At 41.9% G+C, this 12,563-nt stretch overlaps 2 protein-coding genes across 3 annotated transcripts in view; both read right to left on the bottom strand.

The window, feature by feature from the left end:
- Nucleotides 1-9,714, bottom strand: part of LOC106575249 (cytoplasmic protein NCK2) — a 57,432-nt gene extending 47,718 nt beyond the window's left edge. The window contains exon 1 of one of the 2 annotated variants that reach the window (XM_014151641.3): nt 9,499-9,714. The gene's annotated coding sequence lies outside the window, so the exon portion shown is untranslated. The remainder of the gene's footprint in view (nt 1-9,498) is intronic. The other variant, XM_014151640.3, reaches the window with a different exon arrangement.
- A 1,436-nt stretch (nt 9,715-11,150) lies between these two features.
- On the bottom strand, nt 11,151-12,019 carry dph3 (DPH3 homolog). Its single transcript, NM_001141662.1, is given in 3 exon segments — nt 11,151-11,467; nt 11,667-11,741; nt 11,826-12,019. Coding segments are annotated over 3 exon segments (258 nt in total). The 5' UTR covers nt 11,934-12,019; the 3' UTR covers nt 11,151-11,392.
- Between the last annotated feature and the right edge of the window lie 544 nt (nt 12,020-12,563).

Raw genomic sequence — 12,563 nt, 5'->3', positions numbered from 1 at the left:
CGATCACGACACGCAGGTTAAAATATCAAAACAAACTCTGAACCAATGACATTAATTTGGGAATAGGTAGAAAAGCATTAAACATTTATGGCAATTTAGCTAGCTAGCTAGCTTGCACTTGCTAACTAATTTGTCCTATTCAGCTAGCTTGCTGTTGCTAGCTAATTTGTCCTGGGATATAAACATTGAGTTGTTATTTTACCTGAAATGCACAAGGTCCTCTACTCCGACAATTAATCCAAACATAAAACGGCCAACCGAATCGTTTCTAGTCATCTCTCTTCCTTCCAGGCTTTTTCATCTTTGAACTTATATGGTGATTGGCATCTACACTTTCATAGTGTTACCACGACAACCGGCAAAACATTCCGTCTTTCAATCACCCACGTGGGTATAACCAATGAGGAGATGGCACGTGGGTACCTGCTTCTATAAACCAATGAGGAGATGGGAGAGGCGGGACTTGCGGCGCGATCTGCGTCAGAAATAGAACTCACTTCTATTTTAGCCCTTGGCAACGCAGACGCTCGTTGGCATTGTGGGTGCAATCTTTGAATAACATAGATTCCTACATTTATTTTGCAACGCTCGCGCACGTGACGCGAGCGGTGTAGTCGGGGTATTAGTGTCATGAGCACAGTAGGCTATTAGAGCCATCAGGTAACATACCTACAAGAACAATGTCCCCAGTTTAATTTTCACAGCAAGCATCCCATCTGCTCAACACTGGATGACCAGTTCCATGAGGCATTCTGACATTCCGGTAAAGGTCAGACTCATGACTCATCGTGATCGAATGGATAGTTCATGAGGTCAGGCGCAGGTCACGACGTAGGCCTATTCTCATCTATGACAAGCATGCTACAAAGTATTTTTCTTTGTCCATAGTCACAAAACAACCATCTAAAAGTAGTGTGTGCTGTCAGGTGCTGCATCTGAAAAGTGAATTTGTCATCCTCGTGGCTCAAACTTCAGAAGAGCATTGAGCCAGTAATCGAAAGATTGCAGGTTTGAATCCCAGAGCCGACTAGGTAAAAAAAAAAGTTCAATGTGCCCTTGAGCAAGGCACTTAACCCTAATTGGTTCTGTAAGTCACTCTGGTTAAGAGTGTCTGCTAGATTATTAAAATGTCAAATGTAAGGGTAGTCCTAATCTACATGTTGGGGCCGCGGTCAATGACTGCAAAATCTCTGAATAACTTTGAGCGAAAAGGCTTTTAAGTGGCAATAAAAGTAATTACGATGTGTGCTATTAGTGTATTAGCCTAAACTTGAATTGGCGGCTGCTATGAAGGGTAGCTAGCAAGATTATGCTTTTCAGATCCTTTAAGTTCATTCAAAATGCCACAGCAGTTAGCCTAAAAACAAGCTCAGAAAGGGCTTGTTTTAAAAGCCATTATGAAAGTCCACATGAATCTGTGCAATTGGCCATCATAGCAGGACGCTGTGGATGCCTCGGCCAGACAGAGGTTGTTTTGGTGATGACCAGGACCTTCCTGACGTTTCCTAGAAGAGGAATCCCTCATTTGACTGCACACAGCGGTCAGTTTGGAGTTAAAGCCCCTGTACTCTCTAGTATTCATCAAATGAACCTGAACTGAAAGAACTGGAGCTCGAAGCATTTCTGTTGCCAGTATACTGGGTTAGCAGAGACTGTGGCCGTCTGACTGACAGGCATCTTCAGGTTCTCATTGATCTCTCCCGTGATTGAAATCTGCATGTTTCAAACCCTGATTTACGTGAGGTAAAAAAATAGATGTTGGGGAATTCGTCTTGGCCCCAATTTCTGAAAAACTCTAGTCACTCTCCCAGGTACGAACTAAGATGTTGAGATTTGAAGTGACGTGATTGCTGTGGAAATCTGGCATCCACTGCACATCCTGAGACTGTTGTGATAGCAACCGCCTCCAAAATGGTGTTGAAATCTGTCATTCTGAGCTGAGGTGCTTAGAAAACAGAGACGGTGAGAAACTGCGAAATCTATATTTCAGAGGAAAAGTGGGACAAAGCAGGTAAAGAGACATACTCATGAAATATTCAAATATCTCACATTGGTGGAGTCGGAGGAGTCCTTACTATTCGCCTAGAGACAGAACAGAAGCAGATGCCGTACGTCTCAGAGAATCACAGATGGGAAAATCAACCATTTCACAAACATACCGGTGGAAGATAGAACAGATGGAGAATTTTCAAATGACTTCTTATCAAAACACAACAACTGACATTTCCACCACCACATGAAAGTAGAGGAAACAGTGCAAGCTAGCAACGAGGTTCCCAGAGACACTGTAACCTACCCATGAGCCATCTTCTAGTGAAAATCTTTTATTAGCGCAGACCAATTAAGGAATAATGCTTCTGAGGTCAGCACATCTTAAAGGGATCAATTGCCAAACGTGCCAACTTTTGGGTAACTGTCAGATTTTGTTAGACAAGACATTTCTACAGGGGCTGTTTCTCCTTCTCTCCCTTCGCCTTTTTCCCCCTCTCAATCTCTCCATCCCTCCCCACTTTGTCCCATTTAGCATCGACAGCCAGAGTCACAAGTGACAAAGGTGTTCTGTGACAATGATTATGATCTGGTGACACCAGGCTCTGCTTCACTGATAGGATTGCTCTTTGACCTCGGAGTGTAAAATTCCTACTCTGACAGAACCACTCTGACACGCACACTCTACGCAACAGAAAAATGTCCCTGCGTTATACTGTGCTCCTGTTGCAGTTCACATTACCACGGTAGAGTAATCCCAGTGTCATCCAGCCTGTTGTGAGGCCTGCTCTAGTCTAGGTCAACACAAAGAAGCGTACAAACTGGAAACGGAACGGGGTGTGTATATATTATCTGCATACGGCTTACTTACTTAGTCATACACACTAGTTTACGTTGTTAGGCTACATAACATCCTCTTTCACTTTGACTCTGATTCACTGGAGAGTCAATGTTGTAGATTCCCCTTTTCTCTTGGAATCTGCTCCCCTCGAAAAAGGAACAACCCTTTCTTGTTATGTCGAAAGGTTCCCTCTGCTGTTCTGTTTTTCCTCTCTGGATGAGTCTCTGTCTTGGCACACCTGAACAAGCAACGTTGTGGCCCTGTGGGGACGCGGCAACGACATCATTATGTAGCCGGCGCATGAAGCAGAGGAACCACGATGTATCAGAGTTCCCTAATGACTACCAATCTCAGAGCTCCGGGGTGGAGGAACACTGTCTGTCTTCAGGCTTAACAGGGCAGACCAAAGATGCAGATGCAAACACACTGCAATTAGGCTATCATATTTAAGCTACAGACGCCTTCATAATCCAAAAAGTGGCCTCCCCTTGACAGCCCTTTGGTCTGCCTACGCACTACAGCCCATGGATTTCCTGACTGGCTTTGACTAGAAGCCAAGTAAATCCAGCGTCTGCGTTTTTTGTTACCTGTCTACAAGCAGAAACTCCCCGATAGGACCCTTTCACACGATAAGAAAGAGCGGTGAGGATTTCTTCCCCAACACAATGTTCTCTTCCGGCAAGCAGCCCTCAAGATCACAAGCATCCCAAGGTTTTATGTTTCAAACCCAGTTGTATTCACTTACACCAACACATGCACTGTCTATGCTTGCCCGCTTCAACTCCAAAATGGAGAATGCTCAAATAGCACCTTCACTCGAGAGGCGAGACTCCAACTCTAGCCCCGATACTGGAAATATTCCTGGCTACTGGAACTGGGTTAAAAACTCACTCGGTAAACAATCCTCATAACAAATTAGCAACACTGCTCCTCGCCAACTAGTGACATGTTTTACAGCTACCCTAAAAGTTAGCGCACTACCAAGATCCCACAGGCAGAATCAAAGACTGGTTCAAATGGTGTTCTGAAAGATAGAGGAAGTTGAACTCCTTCCTCTAGTAAGAAGTGCTAGAGAATATTGTTGTAGAGCAGCCCCTGCAGTGACTCTTCTTATTAACACTCTATGCAAAAGCTACTATCATGTTCTCAGGAATTCAGCCTTCTCTGTGTTGATCTCACCAACCCCCATTGTCACACCTCTGAGAAGCTGAGGTTCTGTTGTGATTACATCACGTAGGTCTGATATCTGATTGGGCGTTAACTTTACAGTAATGCTATTTGTCAACAACTCAGATTTTGAATCCAACCAACTCAGATGTTATTAAAGGTCTTAGATTCATTGTCTGGTTCTCTTTTTTGTTCCTGACCTGCTGTGGTGAGATTCTCCCTCTGATCATGCCTAGAACAGTGTCTTGTAATGCTTTGTAACTTAAGCTTTATGCCCTGTATAATGTATTGTTCATTTTTACAAAGTAATGAAATACACTTAGAAAACATAATACTTGCACATGGTCTACATAGCACCTTGCATATTGCTAAATAATCTTTACGGAGTCAGATATACTTTTTAATAGATTAATTGCATGTGAGGTATATACACAATATAGCGTATGCACACATCAAATATTACCACACTACATTCTCCAAGGTGAAGGACAAATGGAGAGAGAGGAAGGAAATAAAGACCAGGCATAAGGTCCGGTAACATAAGGTCCGGTAACTAGTGTTATACTGCAAGCCACGTAAATGAACCCCTTTGCAATGGAGAAAAGATAGAGCAAGTGGGGCCACACAGAACTATCCTACTACTGCCAGGGGAACTAGCAGTTCCGCATCCAAATCAGCTAGACATATGCTCCCAACATGAGGGTCCGGGAAGTGCGTCAGCCCTCACTACCAAACAGAGCGGATTATTGCGCCTCCCCTGACCATGCCTCCTCATGTTCAGAGGTTACAGCACGCTATTGGGATAATCTCTCATGTGACGAAAGAAACCATGTTTGAGTGCACTAGGGTAATCAAATGCCCTGTGCAAAATCTAGACTACCATTGGGTTAGTTCTGGGTCATACTGACCAGGATGTGGTTCAGCCCGAGGTTTTCTTGGATTCACTGGCCGCATCCCCAATGGCACCCTATTCCCTACATAGTGCAGACCCTGAGCATTAAGGTTGTATTACAGCTCTGTCTCAGTAACCGCTGGCACAGGAGTTTGCTTTATGTGCTGGATAACATTTACCTCATGTAAAAGTAAAGTCAAAGTTTCCTCCAATACTTTAAAGTACCATTACTCTCACTCATCCTTGTTCATGGCATCGATGATTCACTGCACAGCGATTAAATATTAAAAGGCTACTTTTTCCACGTCGACCTCTAATAATAAAAAAAAAAGACTTATTCCAGACCTCCATCAACATCACTCTCCTTCTCGTTCTGCTTCACCCAACTGTTGGGGAAATAAAGCAGAGTAGAGGGAGGCCTTCTTATCGATAATGGCCTGCCTGATTGTGCTGTGAGCTGGCTTGGATTGGTCATGGACTTTGCACTACACAAAATTTGCAAGCCAGTTGAGTGTAATTGCTTTGCTACAACTATGTAGCTAATGAAGTTCTAACAATATTGCTCTTGGGAGTTGGAACCAGTCCATTTTGTGAAACATGTGCCGTCTACTGTAGCCTGTTAAGTTGACACATTGTGAACTAGCTGAACGCTTAACTAGACTGGGTGCTAATATCACAGTCAAGAGGCAGCTAACGTCATTCAAGAGGAGGCGTTTTACAGGCAATTAAACGCTCTGCAGAGAGACATTTCAAACCTGGAGCTTGATATCATTTTTATGTCTCTGTGTCCAGTATGAAGGAAGTTTGACGTAGTGTCGTTAGCTATTGCTAACTAGCATAGCACAATGACTGGAAGTCTATGGGTATTTTCCACTAGTTAGCAATTGGGCTGGCACTAGTTAGCAATTGGGCTGGCAATAGTTAGCAATTGGGCTGGCAATAGTTAGCAATTGGGCTGGCAATAGTTAGCAATTGGGCTGGCAATAGTTAGCAATTGGGCTGGCAATAGTTAGCAATTGGGCTGGCAATAGTTAGCAATTGGGCTAGCAATAGTTAGCAATTGGGCTAGCAATAGTTAGCAATTGGGCTAGCAATAGTTATTAGCACTAGTTAGCAATAGTTATTAGCAATAGTTAGCAATTATGCTAGCACTAATGAGCAAATGTGCTAGCACTAGCTAGCAACTTCCTTCAAACCACACACAAAGACAAAAATTATTGACTCTGGGGAAGTACATAAAGGGCCCCATTTCCAAAATATCCATCTAAGAGTCATATCATTATTTATGTTTAAAAATACTATGACTGACCAAGTTTAACCATAATCATTTCATGATTCATCTAGCCTACCTACATTCATTGGTCATTCAACAACTAGTCAGTCTACATCCAAAAGACTAATTCTCTCTATTTATAGTTTAGACTGCTATTTTGATTTGCTTTTAATAGCAGCATGAGAACTGAAGCAGAACTGTTGGAATGCATTTGAGAGTCAAATGATGTTACCAGTGACATTTCGCACCACCCTATGTGGTACATAACTAATTCATGAATTATTGGATTTCAATTATCCATTGTAGGAGACAGATGAAAATAGTATGTCTGTGAAGGATATTACTATACTCTAAGTTAGTCCTGCGCAGGTAGAGGAAATAATGTGCAGTGAGAAGAACTGAGAGAGTGAGTTTCTGGAATCTCTAGCACAGGTGCAGAAGATTCCTTGGCTGCGTTTACACAGGGAGCCCTATTCTGATATTTTTTTCCACTTAGCCTTTTGACCAATCAGATCAGCTCTGAAAAAGATCTTATGTGACGGGTCAAAAGATCAATTAGTGGGAAAGAAATATAAAAACTGGGCAGCTTGTACAAATGCTGCCATAGTGGTGCAAATTAAGTCTCCTATATAGAGCTAGTTAAGATCAAGACTGACTGAACAGACAACGAGGTTAGTATAGGTTAGTGCTTCCTAAATGCTGGTCAGGAGGACAAGCTGTATGTTTGTCACTCCTTTGTGATGACATGGTTGTGGCCCCCAAAAAATTGTTATGTTTAGGTCAGCTGGGTGGTTGGTGCCGTTTAAGATGAGGGAGGACATTTTTTTTTTCATGAGCATGGCCTTATTTCTATTACATCATATTTTATGACTGTCATTCACATTCCATTCACCCAGTTCAATGTATCATCGATAGGTTTAGGCTACTACATGATATTCTAATTTTCCCTATACCCATCATGAGGTTACTACAAACTAGCCTAGGAATGAAAGTTTACAACATAGGTGCACACAGTTTGAAAGAAAGATTTGAGGTGACAGACGGTGACACATTCAACACTGCCTTGCACACTCTTGCCTGCATCTAGCTGATCTAGGGTGTAATCATTAGTCCAACAGTTGCAAGCAAGAGTTTCTATTGGACAAATTCAGGTATGTTTATCCCCATTTCATTCCATTTAAGAAACGTTTTAACAGAATCGTCAGAATGAATACAGCCCTGATCACACGTACACACAGTTCACTTTCATAGCAGCCACGTTGTATTCCTTCTCATCTATGGGCTCTCCTCCTCTCACCTTTTCCCTTTGCTTGTGGACTTCAATGCAGAACACATCAGCTGTGTGACCAGGCAAAAAAACCTTTACAAGCCAAACCATATCATAACCTCTACACACAGCCTACATCGGTGTCACCATATTAGCTAAAGTAACGTCATAGTCAACACACCTAATAGAACTAACAGCAAACCCGCTACAATCATGAAGTAATGTTACAGTGTACAGTAAGTAAGCAGGTCAGTAAACAGTTTAGTAATAAATTAGTAAAACCAAAAGCTTACCTTGACTTGGCTATGACTATCTGTTGGATAGTCATAGCCAGCTAGCTAACATAGCATCACTCTGTTTGAGCCGGGTGTTTGAGTAGGCCAGGGAGTGGGCAATTCCAGTCCTCGAGGGCCTGATTGTTGTCACAGTTTTGCCCCAGCCCCAGCTAACACACCTGACTCCAATAATCACCTAATCATGATCTTCAGTTTAGAATGCAATTTGATTAATCAGCTGTGTTTGCTAGGGATGGAGAAAAAGTTTGACACCAATCAGACCCACAAGGACTGGAGTTGCCTAAACTAGCTAGCTGCATTTTTTTAGCTAAGTAAGTGAAAGTGAGAAGAAAAAAATATATATAGCTTTACTATAGCTTTTTTGAACAAATGAATTTGTTCAAAACTGTTCACATTTTATGCACTGCAGCACTAGATAGCTGTAGCTTATGCTTTCATTCTCTGATCCTTTGATTGGGTGGACAACATGATAGGTTGGAGGACATCCTCCGTAAGTTGTCATAATTACCGTGTAAGTCTATGGAAGCGGGTGAGAACCATGAGCCACCTAGGTTTTGTATTGAAGTCAATGTACCCAGAGGAGGACGGAAGCTAGCTGTCCTCCAGCTACACCGTGGTGCTATCCTAGAGTTTTTTTTATTTAACTAGGCAAGTCAGTTAAGAACAAATTCTTATTTTCAATGACAGCCTAGGAACAGTGGGTTAACTGCCTTTTTCAGGGGCAGAATGACAGATTTTTACCTTGTCAGCTCAGGGATTTGATCTTGCAACCTTCTGGTTATTAGTCCAGCGCTATAACCACTAGGCCACCTGCCGCCCCAGTGCTGTTGAGGCTACTGTAGACCTTCATTGCAAAACAGTGTGTTTAATCAATTATTTGGTGACATGACTATATTTACAATTTTATCTAAAAATGATCACTTTTAATGTTTTACTATTTTAATGAAATTCACTGCCTCCAGTGGTTTAGGTGTGGCCAAAGAAAATGTAGGCCTAAGATCTGAAGGTGTTCACTGCACGAAAAGGTTTGAGTCCCATCTTGCAAGCCTACACCCTCTGACATAGAGAGAATAATGGTTTGTATCTTCTTCATCGCCACAGTTTTTCAGGTTGTTACAGTTGAGCAAAAACAGGTACACCACATCTTATCAAAGCCATCAAAAAACTATCACCTCACAATGTGAAAACAACAGAAACCGATAGGCAGAATGTATTATATTTTATATTGGGTTTGTAGTTCAACAACTACACAGGGCATGTATGAGCACGTTTTACAGATTATTTTTTTTTTTTTAAACGCTTATTGCAAATAGGCCTACATGTTGCTCACCAAGACCGTCTAACTACAGTATGCAAAACGAATGAAAATCGGAACGGAGTGTATTATTCAACAGATATAAATGTTAAAGTTTGAAACAACTAATACAAATGTTGCAAAGAATATTAGCAAAAGCGCAAACACCCATGTCTGTCGTAGCCTACCAAGCGGGAATGGGCTTATTGTATTGTACTGCCACTGACAAAGCCACGGAGGAGACAGAAAACCGCATGGACAAACACAACAATACTATTCTACTTTCTCAGCGCCGAATCCACGAGCCTTATTCTGACTGTTGTATTTTTATCATCTAAAAAAAAATAACTATCTGAATCCGCTCGTAACGGTGTCATTAACCAAAATCCACAAATGCCAGTTATTACCAACCGCACCTCCCGTCAAGCAAGCAACCATAACTTTGCTCTCAGTTCGTCAGCGTTTCGTTGTGTTCTTACCTTGGTGGTTTCTCCAGTTGAATCTGATTATCAGATGGGGAATTTGCAAAAGTAGTCTTCGATATTCACTTTCGAGGTCTAAAAGTTGACGTTTAAAAACCAATACGTTTGGTTATCTTTTTTCTCTTTTTTTCCAACTCGCTGGGTTGCTCGTCTCCTCCTCTACCTCCAGCTCAACCAACTGCCTTGAAATGTGACGTCACGCCTGCCAAAAGGAGTGGGTCGGGAGCACAGAGCACAACACAATTATTGTACACACATTACATCACATTTGCATTGTCTTGTATAATGTATATCCCTCTCAACAGAGCAATTCATGACTGTTTGTGACTGATTATCATCACATGAATAATGACTATTTTCCTCCAGATGTGAGGGAGTAACAGTACATAATACCATCCACACACCACACAAACATCCCCACATCATGAACGCTACTGCTCAGTGCTCTAACACTCTCTCTCCGTCAGCAGTGACCTGCTCTGTGAGGTTCCTTTGACTGAGTGCTGGTGTGTTTGTCAATGACTGTCTGCCGCTGTTGTGGCCCCCCTGTTGGGAGATGCAGTTAGACGTATTGACTCGTGCTCAGCCTCCTCCCTCGCCACAGCATCAGCCACAGAGCTAACTGGATATTGGATAAATAGACAGGCAGGGCCTTCAATATCATGTGAAGGACACCATCATGTTCTCTCCCTGGATTTGTCCCAAATGGCACTCTATTCCCTACATAGAGCACTACTTTTGACTAGAGCCTATAGGGCTCTGGTCAAAGGTAGTGCACTATATAGGGAATAGGTTGCCATTTGGAACACGAAGCTCCTCTCTCTGACAGGTCAGGCCCTGCTGCGAAGGAGCCAATAAGGAGAGCTGGTGGTGTGAAACAGTAGCTACGCTGACACAGTATCAGTCAATATTGTAATATATGGTTATGTGGGGCTTTGGAATTAGTCACTTTATTGTATTGGCTGAGGGACGATTCTGTACTCTTCCTGGATTTAAAGGAATGGACTTGTGTATGAGAAGTATGGTGAGAACTTGCGTGCTAGACCCAGCTTACGCCGATCCAATGCTTTTTTTTTAATCCATGAGGGGGAGAGAAGGGTAGGTAAATAGGGAATTGTAATTCAGCAACTTGTCCATCCATAACATACACATCATAATGAACAGCCAATATGAATAATTCATGTTTCTCGTATGACTCATAGATTAAAATGTAAGGGTCAAGAAGATCACTGGCTCGCACATAACCACCGAAACCAAATCCCTTTGTTTTAAAACATGGCATTACAAATGGCAGAGCACTACACTGTTGAAATATGTTCAAGTAAAGGGTATGTAAGGCTATGTAAGATTGGTCTAAGCATAGGCTAAAGAGTTTCCACCATACATCTTACACCAGCTCATAGCTTTTAAATTTAAACAATCTCAGAAATCCAAAGGATAGTATCTGTAGGTTAGAATAGAGAGAAGTCTTATAGACCCATTTTTTCCAACTGCACTCTATTTATTCCCTGTACAGTAAGTAGGCCTGTATTTTTCCTTGAACATCTGCCCCCCCTGCTGTTCAAACAGAAAAACTACAAGCAGTTAACAAGAAAATAAAAATCAACAAAAATACATAACATGTTTATAAAAAAGGGAGTGAAAGACTTAAAAGAATAAAGGATTTATTCAAACACGTTGTGCAAATAGTAGTAGTTAAGGGTCCTTTATGTAACTGTGCAAAATCAATGCCAGGAACATGTGAATGAATGCTGAGAATCCTCCATCCCAGACCTCACCAGTGAAGCATATCGTTCATAATGTGTCTTTGTGTTGTGTGGGAGCACATACAAATGCAACAGGGTCCACTTTTACTGATGGGAGATGAGAAACTGAAGGTGTGTCATCACTGTCAGGAGGACTGAGTCAGTTCCAATCTACTCTCTGTAGTCGGTGCTTCGATTATCTCCCCAGACATAAATTCCTCCTGGTTAATAGAGAAATACATTAGACATCATGAACACAATAGTTACAATATCAGAGAAAGATAAAAATAAATCTATTAAATGACAAGTAGCTAGTAGGGTGGGGCCATCAATGCACTAGTCTCGCGAGGCCTCCTAATTCTCGTTTAGTCTCGTTGACTCGATCAGAACATGAGACACCAAGGCTATCTAAACACCAACCTTGTCGTAGATGACTTTAACAATGAGCGAGCAGCTCGGACACGTCGCTACTTCTTCACCATTTTCCAAATCCTCCTGCAAGTAGAGAGATTAAATACAACCGTCACAGGCTAGTTGGCACAACGTGCCTCGCAGGGGATCTTCTCACGCTGTACTTACTTTGGTTATGGCAAATCTGTCGCCACATGGGCAGGGAAAATAGTATGTCTCTTCATCCTCGTCATATTCAAAGTCCTCGATCTCAACTTCGTCGTGATAGACCGACATTATTACAGTACAATTATTTAATTCGTACCCAGCTAGCTAACTACTTGACGACATTACTCTGTTAAGCGAAAGTGTGATGTACCATCTCTGCGCAGTCGCACATCATGTCGTCATTAAAAGTAATGCCAAATATGACCATCAGGGGGTACCATAGAGTCGTGAATCCTCAACTGAGGACAGTATTGTTGGCATGGGCATTTACACCTTCGCAATTACAGATGGTTATGCTCGTAGTGTGTTCGGAAAGTGTTCAGACCCATTGACTTTTTCACATATTGTTATGTTACAGCCTTACTCTAAAATGGATCACATGAAATGCAATAAAAAAAAAAAAAATCGTCAATCCACACTACCCCATACTGACAATGTGAAGACAGTTTTTAGAAATGTTTGCAACTGTATTTGAAAATAAAAGCAGAAATGCCTTATTTACATAAGTATTCAGACCCTTTGCTATGAGACTCGAAATTGAGCTCAGGGGCATCCTGTTTCCATTGATCATCCTTGAGATGTTTCTACAACTTGATTGGAGTCCACCTGTGGTAAATTCAATTGGACATGATTTGGAAAAGCACACACCTGTCTATATAAGGTCCCACAGTTGTCAGTGCATGTCAGAGCAAATACCAA

This window comes from Salmo salar, chromosome 17 (assembly GCF_965601325.2).
Source record: "Salmo salar chromosome 17, fSalSal1, whole genome shotgun sequence".
NCBI lineage: Eukaryota > Metazoa > Chordata > Actinopteri > Salmoniformes > Salmonidae > Salmo > Salmo salar.
Note: the sequence above shows the minus strand (reverse complement) of the source record. Positions and strands in the feature narration are given on the sequence as shown.